Source organism: Delphinapterus leucas, chromosome 17 (assembly GCF_059928025.1).
Source record: "Delphinapterus leucas isolate spDelLeu-1000000601 "Yukka" chromosome 17, BTC_Dleu_Yukka2, whole genome shotgun sequence".
In the NCBI taxonomy this organism is placed as follows: domain Eukaryota; kingdom Metazoa; phylum Chordata; class Mammalia; order Artiodactyla; family Monodontidae; genus Delphinapterus; species Delphinapterus leucas.
Window position 1 is genome coordinate 15,615,215 of NC_143145.1, and position 16,510 is coordinate 15,631,724.

General features: G+C 42.4%; 1 protein-coding gene across 1 annotated transcript in view; it reads left to right on the plus strand.

The window, feature by feature from the left end:
• The first annotated feature begins 3,029 nt into the window (after window positions 1-3,029).
• ANXA13 (annexin A13) overlaps window positions 3,030-16,510 on the plus strand; it is a 56,810-nt gene continuing 43,329 nt past the window's right edge. Inside the window, exons 1-2 of the mRNA XM_089899204.1 lie at window positions 3,030-3,920; window positions 5,277-5,507. Of these exons, the coding sequence (XP_089755330.1) occupies window positions 3,870-3,920; window positions 5,277-5,507 (282 nt within the window). The 5' untranslated portion in view covers window positions 3,030-3,869. The remainder of the gene's footprint in view (window positions 3,921-5,276; window positions 5,508-16,510) is intronic.

The following is a 16,510-nucleotide window of genomic DNA, read 5'->3' on the forward strand; positions in this document are numbered from 1 at the left end:
GACAAAATGCCACAAACTGAGCAGCTTGAAACAACAGAAATTTGTTCTCTCATGGTTCTGGAGGCTAGAAGTTCAAAGTCAACATGTTGGCAGGGCTGTTCTCCTTCTGAAATCTGTAGGGGAGAATCCTGCCCTGCCTCTTCCTGGCTTCCGATGGTGGCTATCAGTCCCTGGTGTTCCTTGGCTTGCAGCTAAATCACTCCAATCTCTGTCTCTGTCATTGCAAGGCCTTCCCATGTGTGATGGAGTCTTTGTATGGCATTTTCCTCTTCTTATAAAAACACCAGTTATAGTGGGTTCTGGCCCATCCTAAGTATCTCCTCTTAGCTTGGTTGCATCTGCAAAGACCCTATTTCCAAATAAAGTCACATTCAGAGGTACTGAGGGTTAAGACCTCAGTGTGTCTTTTTTTGGGGGGTGGGGGTGAGATACAATTTAACCCACAACAGATATATAAGTAACATTTTTAAGAAGTGTTAGAAACTTAACCTTGGTGGGCTAAGCAGGAAAGACTCTCTGGCAAGATTGATTTCTGACTTGCTACTGAGACACATCAAGTTAGGAGATTAGAACTTTGGCTGGCATCACCACTTTGAGAACCACCAAAATCCAAGAGATGCAAATAAACAGGCCCAGTCTAATAAAGAAAGATGCAGCACCTGTAATAATTTAGAATCACTAAATGTTCATAAAGATACCAAAAAAATAAAATCCCCAAACGCCTCCCATCACCCCTCCTGTGCCCTCTTTTCCTCCATCAAGTCTGCTCACTCTTCTTTCCTAGGCAGTTCTTTTTCTGCCCTCTGGACCTCCAGCTATGACATCCTTCCAGTAGTGGCCTGGGGTCATAGGAATTCCCCCTTGCTGCTGTTGCTTGGAATTATCCCAGCCACCTCCTCACACTCCCACGGGGAAGGAGAAAAGGATGAGATGATACCAGAAATAGTTCTGTTTCAGTCAAATCCAAACTTGACTGTGGGTACATTTAAATTATCAAGAGGTGGCTGTAGTGGTGGTGATCTAGAAAAATAAGGTGTGTCAGCTTCTTCCTTGGCCTCTAAGCTTTCTATCTTTCACCTCCCTGGAGCCATAAACCATATCTCTTCTTGATGAATTGCCGGTGTTCCATAACTGGGCAGAACTTATCTCCACACTGAGCACCACACATCAAATTGCCCTTGTTCCTCCTGAACTTTGAGCTTCAACAGCCTGGGGTGGGAGAGGAAGGGAGGGAGGAAAACTGTCACTGATCAAGGGTTCTAGGAGGGGTCAGTGACACAGAGATCCATTCCAAAGCCAGCACGGAGGTAGGGCAGGGAAGACTAGGCCCTGAGAAGTCTGGGGCTGGGAAAAGGAGGTAGTGAAACTATAGAACGCAAACTAGACACTAAAGGCAAAGTACTCATGAATGGTCAAAGCGTTCGTTGTTAACTTATATCTTCTTGCCTTCTGCCCCATTCCACTGTCAGTACCCAGAGGACAGCTGTGTCTTGTTTACCACTGCATCTCCAGCACCCAGCATCCCACCTGGCACACAATGGACTCCAATCTCTTTAGCCATCTTTCATTTCTTGTCATTTGCAAAGCCCTGTCCTATTTCTGAGGTGTAGCACAAACTAAAACACCTGACCTGGAACACTTTCTCCTTTCAAATGATGCCCTTCTTCTCATCCCTTGGTTCACAGCTTAAATGTTAGCTCCTTGAAGAGTTCTATCTCTATTTAAAGTAAATTATACATACTCTCATGCACACGAGCGTGCTCGTGCACACACACTTTAGCTTCCATCACAGCATCCTGTTTGGTTTCTCCGTAGCCCATACAACAATTCGTAATGATTTGTTCTTTGTATATCTCCTCCACTTGGCTGTACATTCCAGAAAGAGAAAATTCATATCCCTTTTGTTCACTGTTGTAGTCCCAGCAATTAGCCCATCCAAGAGACGCATCAGATAAAGGTTAAAGAACAAAAGAATGAATATATAAGCAGAAGGTAATAAACCTATAAGAATTTTCATACTATGTTACGTGGGAAAGTAGCATAAAATAAGCATGGTATCTTAGACCAGAAGAGGAAGGATGGATTAATTAATAACTATCTAGGATCGATTGAATAACCAAAACTAAAGCTGAATCTATTTCTTCCTTATTCTACATCAAAATCAATTCCAAATGAATCAAAGATGTAAACCTTAAAAAATGTCGTTTAAAAAAAAAAACTTGAAGAAAATGTACAAGAAGTCTTAATCATCTTAATGCAGAGACTTTTTCTAAGCAAGCCAAAGAAGAAAAGATAGTTTTTATGTATTTAAATATATCTAGCACTTTCTTCACACACATATATGCACTGAAAACATCAACAGAGACAAAAGATAAATTGGGGAATTATAACTGTTATGCTTGACAAAGACCTGGATTTTATTATATATATTATTACAAGTATATAATGAAAAAACTAATAACTCAAAAATAAAGGACATAAACAAGCAGACCACAGTAGAATTCATGCAAATAGCTTTTAAGGATCGGGATATATAATTTTAAGAATATCAAAGGAATGTAAATTAAACAGTGCGATAACCATTCTTTATCTTTGAAATTGGCAGAAATGAAAAAGTTTGAAAATCTTCAGTGTTGGCCATTATGTGGAGAAAGGAGTACTGGCATATTACTGTAGGAAGGTATACACTTTGTCTTTTGAAAGTCAGCCTCGTGGGTCAGCTGGCCTTTGAAAGTCGTTCAGCATTTTTATGTCTGTGTATAGGACAACTTGGCAACATCTCTCAGAATTTTACAGCATATACATTTTGGCCAGCTATTGCATTCTTAGATTTTATTCTACAGATAAACATGCACACATATGCAAAGATGCATAAATGAAGATAGTCATTCAAAAGACCAAAATAACCTAAATGACCTTGATTAAATAAGCTTTGGTTCATACCCATAGTAGACGAACATGCGGCCACCGAAAAAGAAATGTGCCAATGTCTTGTATCTATTTAGTATATGAAGCCCAGAAGGCATGGAATAGAAGGCAATGTACCAACCCATTTGTTGAAAAAAAGCATACCAAAGATAGCTAGGCAGATAAACAGACAGATAAACATGGCTGTGTATGCATACCATTTCTGGAAGGACTCAAACCACAGAGGGCATGGACTGAGCGGTCAATAAGCTTACTTTTCATGGTACCTCTTCATATTATTAGGGGGAAAAATGTACCATCTGCACATATTACTTTTTAAATTTAGAAACTAGCTAAATTATAAAAATGATGTTAGCATAACTCAATGTAGCCTTCAAAAAGATCCTTTGTAATAATAAGGGTGATGTTAGTAAAATAAGAAGATTTTTCAGTCTTGTTTGGTTAATGCTTTTATCACTCCAAGGTATAAAATCTTAGTGAAAACGTACACTTTTTTTTTTTTGGTCGCACCATGCGGCTTGCGGGATCTTAGTTCCCCGACCAGGGATCGAACCCAAATCTCCTGCTTTGGGAGTGCAGAGTCTTAACCACTGGACCACCAGGGAAGCTCCTAAAGGTATAAAATTTTAAATGAACACCTAAAATAAAAAATACTAACTCTTGCAATAATCCAGGAGTGAGAAAGGTTTAGTCCTTTAGCTGTGAATAAGATATTCAACTTGCAAAGCCAACACTCGATTTATTAATAAATATTTTAGTTTTAAAAGATGGCCAACCAAGGCAGCGTGGGCAGGTTAAGATCATTTGTAGCTGCTGCCACTCCCTACCCATCCCCAACAATGTATTCAAATGCAATGCCAACGGTTACTTATTAAACTCAAGAGATATTATGCCCTGGGAAAACCATTATAAACTTGGCCTGTAGGAGAACTGATCTCTTAATGAAATACAGAGCAACTATCTCTGAAAAAAAGAAAATGGGCAATCGCCATGTAAGTATTTATTGCTTTCGGGAATCAAACCAAGTTCTAATTTTGGTTAGCATGTGGAGAAATTTAAACTATGAAATCATGATTGATACTTTTATACTTTATCATTGTGATCACTCCTAATTGTTGGTTTTCACAACGGCAAACCATGCTTTCAAAATGCATTTGGAATATATTTTTTCTACATTAGTCAGAAATCTCTTTGGAGGCGTGAAAGAGAAGTATTTAAAACAAGGTGGTAAACGGTGCCTTGCAGAGAGCAAGCAGTTAAAATAGTATTTAAGGAATACATGACTAAAGATGTTAGTTTGCAGCAAAGCTGCACAAAGTTTCATAGACTGTGCCCATCGGTGTTTTGGGAATACAGGCTCATGTTGCAAATATCAGTAAAGATACAAGTGTTCTCATAAACCCATACAACTTGGGTTGAAAGGTGAAAATATCCCAGTATTTTTTCTAAACAGCACGAAATGACCAGATATTTGCAAATGCTCACGGAATGGATTTAGTATTTTACTTTTCTTCTGAAATGTCTAGGCTCATGTGAATAGCATGTCTATAAACTATTAATGGCTAAAAACTGACAAAAATACTACCATTTGGAGCCAACTATGCATAAGGCAGGTCAGAGTTAAATCTTGATTTTTTTTTTTTTTTTACAGTGAAAAAGGTATACTTAAAGCTATGGCAATAAGAAGTTTTATAAGGTTTTGTTGCACCTAATGTGGCTTCCCACAGGAAGACGTATTTATTGTGTGTACACTAGGAGCGAAGAGAATAAAACTCCAAAATCTTCTGTAAACTAGAACTTTGTTAATAAGATTTTCTCCTTTGCTCTAAATCAAACTTGTGCTCAGATGGTGGCAAACCTACAAGCGTTTTCTTCGAAGAGGCATTATTTTTAAAATCATCTGTAAGTAGCATTTTCATACTAGCCAAGGTTACGAAGCTTCCATTTAGATTATCTTTCAGAGAAACTGAAACCTACTTTTAAAATACTTCTGATCCTGGAAAAAAATTTTTAAATAATAAAATAAAATACTTCTGATCCTGCCTGGGCTCCCTGGTGGTCCAGTGGTTTGGACTCCAAGCTTCCAGGGCAGGGGTCATGGGTTTGATCCCTGGTCAGGGAACTAAGATTCCGCAAGCCATGCAGCGCAGCCAAAAGAAAAAAAAATTTTTTTTAATAAATAAAATAAAATACTTGTGAACCATGCAGAGGACCTCAGGAAAAATCATTGGCTCCTGGTTGAGCAGCTTAAGAGGATGTTTTCACCCCTTGAAAGTCACCCCTTGAAAGGGGCAGCTGGCTTGTGTGAGTGGTCTAGCATTTTATGTATTTCTTTTTTGAATCCCCAGAGCCAATCTTACTCCCTGTCAGAAGGCAGGCAACCGTTGTACGAAGGGCAGGCCCAACCCTTGGCAGCCGTGCAGCCTCTCAGCCACCCATCAGGGAGCGGAGAGCCAGAGTTCCATCAGCCTGTAAGCACTTTATTTTCCCTCCAAATCATAGGTATGACCAGGCTTTCTCATGGGCCCATATTACTCACCAGTGACTTGTTATACTGGACCATCTACAATCCTCTGGTCTGAAAATGTCACCATCAGGCATTACTTCCAGGAAGGGAAATTTTTCCCTAGAAAATGTTTGTTATAATATTTGCAGCTAAGGTAAAAATGTAATTTAGGAACTCAGCTTCCCTTCCCAACAGTGTCCACTTAATGGTGTACTGGAACAGAATACGTGATCCTACACCATGCCCCTGTGACATTGTAGAAAATATTAGTGGAATTTAACATGTGCATAAAGAATGAATATGTTCTAAGACTGTGTTTCTAGATGAGTAAATGCAAAACCTTTTTAAAGGACAAATTACTGCATTAGACAATGACTTGAATGTGTACAAACTTAAAACTACGATGCTTATAGTTTTAAAGCAACTACACAACCAAAACAAATTTGCAAACTAAATGCTAGAAAAATTCAAGTCCGTGAGGTGCAAAAGTATGGTATTGATTTAGTGTAACAGATAATGTTATCTTGCTGAGATTAAATGTAAAAATGGCACAGATTGCTATAATGTGGTTTTTCTGAGTTGCAGCATGTCTAAAATATGATGCAGTGTGTGACTTCTTAGCTCTTCTGTCACGTTTCTCTATCCAAACTACTGAGAAACTTTTGTTTGTATGACTCCCTGTAAGACAATTGGGCCTTCTCTTGGCTAAAATGCAGGCTTTTTATATTAAACCTCCCTCTGTTCTCTGTTCTTTCACCATGAGCTTGTAACAATTAAAGTATGGCTATTTGGCATGCTTTTTAAATAGAAACACAAATGCAGGCATTGAAGTCACGTGCTAGCCCCTGCTCATCCTCATGATACAGTATGCTTTATATTTGTTTTTATATATTAGTTATTATCAGCACTAAAGACACTATATAAAAAGCCTACTAGGAAGGTTGAATTCCCAAAAATATGTCCACAAACCAGAGTCCACAGATAACTGTTTGACAGATATTGCTCTAAAGCCAATAGAATGTTGGCCAGGAAATTACATTTTCCAAGGTACTCTGATATGGAATCCTAGCCAATTCTGAAAACTGAAAAATTACTTTTTTTTCGCTTTCCTCCAATCCTTTTGCCATCATTTTTTGAACTCAAGACATAGTGTTTGTGCCTAACCTATTTGGAGCAGTAATAACGGACACTTGGATATTATCATTTCCTGAAACACAGTGTTCAGAGTTTGCTTAGCCTGGAGGCCATGTCCCTGTGCTCAGTGAGCTCTGTGCAGAGACAGAAAAATAGATCCACAGGAAAAAGCTTAGGTTCAGCCAGGTGACTCTTCTATTCTACTGTGTGAATTGTTTTCAAGAGGATCACCATCTAGAGGAAAATAGACTATTGACACAAAGAGTGAGATGACTTTGCCATAAGAGTGTGGCTAGAGGTGGCAGAGTCATAGACAGGGAGCAAGATCTAGGGGTGCCATGGATAAATGTGGAAATAATCACAAACTCAAGAGGACTGTTGATTTCTGGAAATTTTTTTCCAGACTAATGCACAGGCGCTAGAAAGGACTGCTGCCTTGTTACTCATAGTATGGACCCTGGGCTAGCAGCAACATCCACATGGCCTGGGTGCTTCTAGAAATGCAGAATCTCAGGCCCACTCGGACCTACTGAATCAGAATCTACATTTTAACAAGATCCTCAAGTGATTCCCATGCACGTTAAAGTCTGAGAAGCAATGGACTGGGGAACAAGTTCTTAAACTTGGCTGGGTGTTGGAGTCACCTGGGGAGTTCTAAAAACCACTGATGCCTGAGTCCCACCCCCAGAGAGTCTGAATTAATTAGTCTGGTGGTTGGCCTGGGCGTTGGGATTTCTAAATGCTCCCCAGGTGATGCTAATGAGCACAGAGTTTGAGAAACAGTGAACCGCACACCACGATCCGGACCAGACTAGCTCAGCACACCGCTGATGTCATTCTGAGGGTCGGTAAATGAAAACCAACTTGTAAATGTTAGAACATCTGCTCAGCGATCTGCCACAGTGTTTGTCAACATGCCACGTTTATGACTCACTTGTGGTAATATTTAGCCAACACAAATATTGTCTGAAATGGAGACTAGTTTGGGACTTGTAGCAGGAGTTCCAAACCAGCAAGTTCAGAAGAAGGTGGATCGGGAATACCTGGGAGCTACATGACAGGTGGGGACCAGGTCCAGATTCCTGAGAAAAGAAGGGAGGCTCTAGAGACAGGTGAGAATGTGTTTGGGAATTTCAGACAAAAGTAAGCACGGCTTGGGGCTTCCCTGGTGGCGCAGTGGTTGGAGGTCCGCCTGCCGATGCAGGGGACACGGGTTTGTGCCCCGGTCCGGGAAGATCCCACATGCCGCAGAGCGGCTGGGCCCGTGAGCCATGGCCGCTGGGCCTGCGCGTCCGGAGCCTATGCTCCGCGGCGGGAGAGGCCACAGCAGTGAGAGGCCCGCGTATTGCCAAAAAAAAAAAAAAAGTAAGCACGGCTTTAACCAAGAGTGTACACTCAACTGTGATCCTCAGCCTAGACCATGCAGTAATATCTCTCCTATCAGGAAACCTTTTGTCCCAGAAAGTTAGTCCTTCATATTACCACTATCCATAAGAGGAAACAAAAATGGCTTCTGATGTGAAAACATGACATGCACTAAAGCATACCTTCTCTCTTTAATGACAACTCACCCACTTAAAGTCTAGCTACATTTTTTGGCACAATTACACGATCTGGGCTGTGGAGATTTCTTGGCTATAATAGATTAAAAGCAGTCATTTTAAAGAGGTGGGGGGGAAAGGCTGGCAAGGACAAAACCACTGACAGAAGGAAGGACATGCAAACTGAAAACCTGACCCAAGAACTCTAGTTATAGGAACCCAGGGTCACTTTGTGTAGGGGATGGATTCTAGCGTATCCCAGCGCACCTGGGCAACTCTGCTCTACAGCTCGGCAACATGAATCCAAAGGCCCAGCAAAGATGGGCACCACTGTAGGTTTAAAGGGGCCTTTTGAAATGATGAAGATGATGGTAATAACAGACATTTTTCAAGTGCTTGCTAGACTGTGCGCAGCTCTGAAAGCTGTGGTCCTAACGTAGAAGCATGGGTCTACTATCAGGTATTCCTCAGTGCAATAGTCCCAAATGTGGCCCCCAGACCAGCATCATTTATTATCGCCTAGGCTTTTGTTAGGAATGCAAATGATCAGCTCCCCACCCCCAGATCTACTGAATCAGAAACTCTGGGGGCACTGCCCAGCAATTGCTGCTGAAAAAGCCCTCCAGGAGGTTCTGGTGTTCCTCGGTGTTTGAGAACCAGCGTTGAAGCAAAAGCCTCCCACAGGCCTCACTAGAGCTGTGCCCTTGCTCTGACCACAAACCATCCCCACCCCTCAGCCTGCCCACATGCCCTGACCATGGCATTTCAAGCCTTCTTAGCCCCATGCCCTCCTCCTGGGCTTCTTACACCAAATGCAACCCAGAGAACTACCCCTTCCTGCTCCTTCCTCCACCCCAGACCAGGCCGCACACTCTCCTGCCTCCCATCTCAGAGCTGCACAGTGAACTGGCGGCAGAAAGGCAGGGAGCCACTCTCCGTCCTCTCAGCCAGCTTGACATATTCTTTTAGAGAAACTACCAGAATCCAGGTGCTGTTTGAGGCTCTGGAGATAAAAAGAGGAATAAGATAAACGACCAGAGTCCATATGCCCTCAAAATAGCTCACAGTCTGGTCAGGAGGCACACAAATAAATAATTATAATGACGTGTGGTGGACACACTAATAGAAACGTGTCCATGGTAACAAGGTTCAAAAGTTGGACAGAGGAGGGAATGATGCCCTGTGGGAGAAGTGAGAGTAGAATAGGGTTTCTAGAGTGGAGAAAGGCATTCTTTGTAATGCAGGAGCACAGAGAGGTCCAGGAAGGCTGGTGCTGCTGGTGAGTTGAGCTCTAGCCCTGCCAAAGCACTCAGCACATCACACAGCAATTGCCTGGGCAGCTGCTACCCTGTCCCCCAGGCTGTGAGCTTCTGGGGGCAGACACTGTGTCTTACTCACTGCTGTAGCTCTGGGGCTTGACACATAACAGGCGTTCCATACATATTTTTGATAGAAAGATCGATGAGCAGGGACAGAGACAGGAGGCAAGACTAGACAGGAGCACAGGGTTGAGACCCGAAGTCCCTTGCATGCCATGCAATGTATATTGGTTTCCTAGGGCTGCTGTGCAAACTACCACAAACTGGGGGGCTTCAAACAATGGAAATTTATTCTCTCAAAGTTCTAGAGTCTAGGGACTTTGAAATCAGCATGTTAGCAGGGCCACACTCCCTCCGAAGGCTCTAGGGAAGAATCCTTTCTTGCCTCTTTCAGACTCTGGTGGCCCTGGGGCACTGCATTCCTTGGCTCCTGGCAGGATGACCCTAATTTCTGCCTCCATCTTCACAGGGCCTTCTTCCCTATGTGTCTCTATGCTTTCTCCTCTTCTTCTAAGGACACCAGTCATTGGCATTAGGACCCTCCCTAAGTCCAGAATGAGCTCATCTTTCTTTTGTTTTAAACCACCTATAGAGGTTTGGCGTTCTTTCCTTATTTATTTATTTATCTTTGGCTGCATTGGGTCTTTGTTGCTGCGCGCGGGCTTTCTCTAGTTGCCTCTAGCGGGGGCTACTCTTCGTTGCAGTGCATGGGCTTCTCATTGCAGTGGCTTCTCTTGTTGCGGAGCACAAGCTCTAGGCGCACGGGCTTCAGTAGTTGTGGCACGTGGGCTCAATAGTTGTGGCTCGGAGGCTCAGTAGTTGTGGCACATGGGCTTAGTTGCTCTGCGGCATGTGAGATCTTCCTGGACCAGGGCTCGAACCCGTGACCCCTGCATTGGCCGGTGGATTCTTAACCACTGTGCCACCGGGGAAGTCCTGGGCTCATCTTGAGATCCTTAACTAATTACATCTGCAAAGGCTCTACTTCCAAATAAGGTCACATTCTGAGGTTCTGAGTAGACATGAATAGGGGACACTATTCAACCCATTACACCAAGGAAATTGCGCTTTATTGCCTTAAGCTAGTAGTGGTTTTTAAACTTTGCACAACAGATTCCTTTGGAAGGCTTGTTTAAACAGAGAGCTGGGCCCCATCAGCAGAGCGTCTGATTCAGTAGACACTCTATGGTGGGGCCTGAGAATCTGTATCTCTGACAAGTTCCCTGGTGATGCTGATGCTGCCGGTCTAGGCACCACATTTTGAGAACCACTACCTTAGGCAGTAGAGAAGCCCTAATCGATCTCAGACAAGGGAATGACAAGGTAAGCACTGCCCTTTGGATGGACCATGCTGGAAGCTGGTGGAGAAAGGTCTGGAGAGAAACATGACCAAAGGCAAGTAAAGCACTTGAAAGTCAGCACTTCCAAGTAAAGCACTTGAAAGCCTGGAGAAAGATGATGAACCCCTGCCCCCAACTAAAACAGTGACGATGGGATTGGAGAGACGAGGACAGATTGGAGGGTCAAACCGACATAACTGGCTGACTGACAGGATATGGGAGGTGAGGGACAAGAAAGACTACAGAGGGACTCCAAGGTAACTGGCTTGTGCATGCAAGTGGATGATGGTGATGCAGCCGGGGGATGAGGCAAAGTTTGCAAGGTGAGAGGATGAGTTTGGTTTGGGGATCTGTTGAGTTTGAGATTTCTGTGTTCCACCTGGGTTTAATGCCTAGCAGGTAGCTGGATCTGGAACTCAAGAGAGAAGTCTGGGATTGAGGTAATTTGTGTGTATAAATTCTGTTTTTTTGTCTGTTTTGTCTTTAAGTTAGTATGTATTTGTTCACAGACTACGGGACTCACAGTGGCTTAAATAACAAAGACTTTTTTTTTTAACATCTTTATTGGGGTATAATTGCTTTACAATGGTGTGTTAGTTTCTGCTTTATAACAAAGTGAATCAGTTATATATATACATATGTTGCCATATCTCTTCCCTCTTGCCTCTCCCTCCCTCCCACCCTCCCTATCCCACCCCTTAATGATTAACCCTAACAGGAATCTGAAAGGAGGGCACTCTAGGGCTGGTTCAGCAGTTCAGTCACGTCATTAAGGACTCAGGCTATGTCTGCCTTTCCATTCTGCCACCTTGAGGTACTGGCAACATCTCCCCTCCTGGGTGCAAGATAATGGCCATGTGTGTGTTCAAATTAGTAATCTCACATGATAGGGTCACAAGAAGGAAGGAAGGGGATGGAGAAGAAAAATGTCTTTCTCCTCCTGTACCAGTCCCCTATCAGTGAGGAAAATCTTTTGGGAACGCCCAGGCAGACATCCCTTTCTATCTCATTGGCCAGAATTGGTCAAAAGCCCATCCTAGACCAATCACTGGCAAAGGTGAAGGGGATAGTGATGGATCATGATTCATCTCCAGGGCTGGGGAAATCATCTTGTCAGCTAGTGTTCTTTCCTCTCTTTCTCTCTCTCTCACACACTCTTTTTCTTTCCATGTCCTAGCCTTATTCTCTCCTATTGAAAATGAACTTTTTCTTTTCAATGATGGGGGAGGCAAAAGGAGTTGATGAGAGGGAGGCCTGGCCACAGGTAGTTCAGGCACCACAGAGAGTTCCATGGCCTCACGTAACTCCAGATTAACTACCCCAAGGAAATGAGTTTTCTCTAAGCATCTATACATACAATGCCAGGGAAAATTCTGATTGGCTGAGGTATGTGCCTACCTCTTTGAATATCACTGTGGCCAAGGTTGACCTTACCTATCGTTAGGGATGGGCAACATTGCTTTATCAGTATTGCTTTCTTATAACTATTGTTTTTATTAATGTTACTACTTCAATGACTATGACTACTATTGGATGGACTGAAATAGAAAGAGAATGAAGATTTGAAGATCAGATGGGAAGGCAGTAAACTAATTCACCCTTTTAGTGATGGAGGTTTGGATTGTGGTGGGAATGAAAAGGAAGATAAAAATATTAAGAAGAATTTTAAAGAAATAATTAATAAGTTTGGATCCAATGCATATTGCAACTCTCTTACCAGGGGAAGAATAACATTCATTGTTTTGATTCTGGAGGAGACAAAAACTTGCTCAAAGCAAATTTAGCTCTTTCACCTTGTTTCCTTTTCAGCAAATCTGAACTTGTTCACATACTGTTGGTTATGTCCTACTACACAGCACTATTCCATGCTGTAACGGCTCAGCTCAGCCCCCAATATTTTCACTTTTCAATTCCATCTGCCCAGTTATCATTGACTCTGGAGGATGCCAGAGTACACTAGCTTCCTTTTTTCCTGTAAGCGATGAATCCCAAGTTCATACTCTCAGTGAACTGGCAAAAAACAAAAGAAAAGAAAAAAACAAAAAACAAAACAGCCTTTGGCAATAGAAGAAGGAAACGGGTAATTCTTTTCCAATGAGAAAAGTGCTTCATTTTTCATAACTCTTGAAGGCACGGTTCCTTTCACAGTTGAGAAATAGTTGTCACCTCCCCATCACCACCTTTCCCTCAACTTTTGTTGAGGCAGTACAGCAGTCATTGGATATCTAGAGGTGTAACCCTCTTCAGAGGCCTCTAACGCCCCAAACAATCAGTGGACAACCTCAAAGCAGACATTTTCCCCAGGACACAAAGTCTGGTTTCAAGACAATGCATGTTATTCTGCCTTTAGAAGAAATTCTGAGTTGTCCAGCCCAACACAGCACTGAAGGGCCCCCAGGAATGAGCCAACTGGGGCTGCCAGTGAGGACGTGATGCAGACAAAGAGGCAGGGGGTGATGACAGACTTCTCCCTTTGGACCCACTTTAACTCAAATTCTTCCTCCTAGTTACCTTATCCCACTACTCATCTTTCAGATTTGTCATCTGGGTTCCTTTGAAATCAAATCAAAGAGAGAAAGACACCATGGTCCACTTCTAATCCTCCCTTTTAGGTAACCACAGCAATGCGTTCTTTGTGACTGGGGACCTTGCTTTAGTCAGTACCTATGTACCATTTACCACTAGAAGCTCAGCCTTCTCAACACCTTAAAGTAACATGTTGACAGAACTGTTATAGCCGTTAGATCAGGGCTGTAGACCCTTCACATACCAGATTTTAGCACTATTGGCACTTGCAACCAGATAATTCTTTGCTGTGAGGGGCTGTTCTGTGCCCTGTGGGATGTTTAGCAGAATCCTTGGCCTCTATGACTAGACACCACTAACACTCCCCTATTTGTGACAAGCAAAAATGTCTCTGGACATTGCCAAATGTCCTCAGGGAGGCAAATAGCTCCTGGTTGGTTGAGAACCACTTCATGAGACACAGACCTTAAATGGGAAAGCTGGGCTAGTGGGCAGGTGTCCCCATAATGTCTTTATCTGGCTGAATTTCCACCAGCGATGATGCATTCCTGCCCCTCTGGTCTAGGCTCTCCCTCACACTGATTTGCCTCACTTGTCACAGGGTAAAAGCCAACTCATCTTGAAGCTTGACCCTTGTCCTCCTGTTGATGACAACGGCAGCTGGGAGGTGGTGGTTTTCCCCCAAAAGGCTGTTAGCTCATAAGTTCTGATGGCCAGAATGCAAAGGGCCTCCCTGCAGAAATACCCAGTAACAGGGCTGCTAAGCTACTGGTTTTCCTGCCTAGATGAACAGTGCTCATCTGGAAAGACATAATCATGAGTGAAATAATCAGGAGTCAATTTGCTTACCTCTCCTCTGGGTGTAGCCCACAAAAGGGCTGCCCCAATAAATCGCCCTCTACCAGAGCTCAGGGCGTGGTAGGCCCATCACATTGTTTGCGTTTCTGAGTGTACTGCCAGTAACTTTGGAAACAACGGTACCCACCACCTTGAAGAGTCTTAAGTCCACATGTCCTTAAGGTCAGGTCTCAACCCCATAGTCACCTTTGATGGTAAATATCACATTGACATGTATAACCCAGACAGCATAGCCTAAGGAAACTTGTCTTTCTGGAAAATGACCTAACTATACCAATCTTCATTAAAAGGTGTTCTTAAAATGCCAACATAAAAATAACCCCAAATTTAGGAGAAAGATCACTTTTTTAATCTAAAAAGTTTCACTTATTTTTCAGAACACACAGCATATGTAAGCATATATCATATTGAGACCTGATCCAAGGGGGTGTTTTTTCTATTTTCAGCCTTATTTGACGAATGATGCAAATATTTGTACCCATTTAGAATGATGGCCAAACTACTAATAGTCATACCTGTCACTTTATAACTGCATCTCTGAAAGGGTGAATAAACAGCAGCGAAGAGCTCCCTGTATTCTCAGCACCTTTCAAAGGTTTCCTAACACACTTTCCTAGCTATCTTGTCTACATCCTTGGCTAACAGGCTTCAAAAGCTGATCCAAGTGAGAATAGGATCTAAGAACAGCAGATTCAGCTTTGTTATCAGTGAGACCATGGTGACCATTAACTTTTTGCTCTGACAAGCATTTACGTAGATTTTGATTTAAAACCAAAAAAAACAAGACTTTTAATCAAATTTATTGTTTCAAGGAAACCATGCCCAAGAAGCAATCAACTTAATTAAACAATATGCCACTAATTACCCAAGATTCACGTTTAAAGATATGAATGGCCCCTCTATTGTGTTTCAAATTGCCCATCAGTGACTACTAAACGTATCTGTGGAAATGTCACCAGGATATTTTCCGGCTGAATTCAGTTTATTGACTTTAAATACTGCAATACTTTGCATTCGTGCTAACTGGTTTCAAAGTACAAATGAGTGACCAGTTAGAGGTGAAAGAACATTGTCCTGAGAGAGAGGAGTCCAGTTTTTTCCATAAGCAAGTAAGTGACCCTGCGCAGATGACTTAACCACCAAGCCTCAGTTTATCTGTAAAATGAGGGAATTGGATACATTGAATAATGTTTCCCAGACTTCAGACTTAAGTGTGACCTTCTTGAACATTGCCAGATACATGTGCCACATGTTGTACTAATAATTCTAGTAACTATTTTCTTTAAATCCACTCATCTTTTTGACACAAATTTATCTTAAAAAGAAACTTTGTATTAGTACCATAAACGGAAAACCAATATCAGTTGATGTTAATACAGAAAGTGAGTGTATTACATTCGAACTAAATACTATTGCCAGCCAAAGGCTCAGATCCTGTCACCTGTTTTCTGATAAAAAAGACCTTTTGCATGAAATAGAGAAGGTGTTTGCAGAGTAACTATTTGAGGCTTTCTGGACCACACAACCTTTGTTGCAACTACTCAGTTCTGCCACGGTAGTGTGGAAGCAACCACTGACCAAATGTATATGAGTGGGTTGGCTATGTTCCAATAAAACTTTACTTACAAAAACAGGTGATGGGCTGGATTTGGCCCCAGCCTACAGTTTGTCAACCCCTAGACTGGAGGAGTGTGAAAGACATACTATTACCTGGCAAAGACTGACTACTCAGAAGAATCTAGAGAGAATTTTATTTTATTTTTTTAACATCTTTATTGGAGTATAATTGCTTTACAATGGTGTGTTAGTTTCTGCTTTATAACAAAGTGAATCAGCTATACATATACATATATCCCCATACCTCCTCCCTCTTGCGTCTCCCTCCCTCCCACCCTCCCTATCCCACCCCTCTAGGTGGTCACAAAGCACCGAGCTGATCTCCCTGTGCTATGCGGCTGCTTCCCACTAGCTATCTATTTTACGTTTGGTAGTGTATATATGTCCGTGCCACTCTCTCACTTTGTCCCAGCTTACCCTTCCCCCTCCCCGTGTCCTCAAGTCCATTCTCTAGTAGGTCTGCATCTTTATTCCTGTCTTGCCCCTAGGTTCTTCAGAACCATCTTTTTTTTTTTTTTAATTCCATATATATGTGTTAGCACACAGTATTTGTTTTTCTCTGACTTACTTCACGCTGTACGACAGACTCTAGGTCCGTCCATCTCACTACAAATAACTCAATTTCGTTTGTTTTTATGGCTAACATTCCATTGTATATATGTGCCACATCTTCTTTATCCATTAAAAGGAACTCCTTTCCCAGTTGGAAACTAATGGGCTTTAATACCTTCAGTGTTCCAT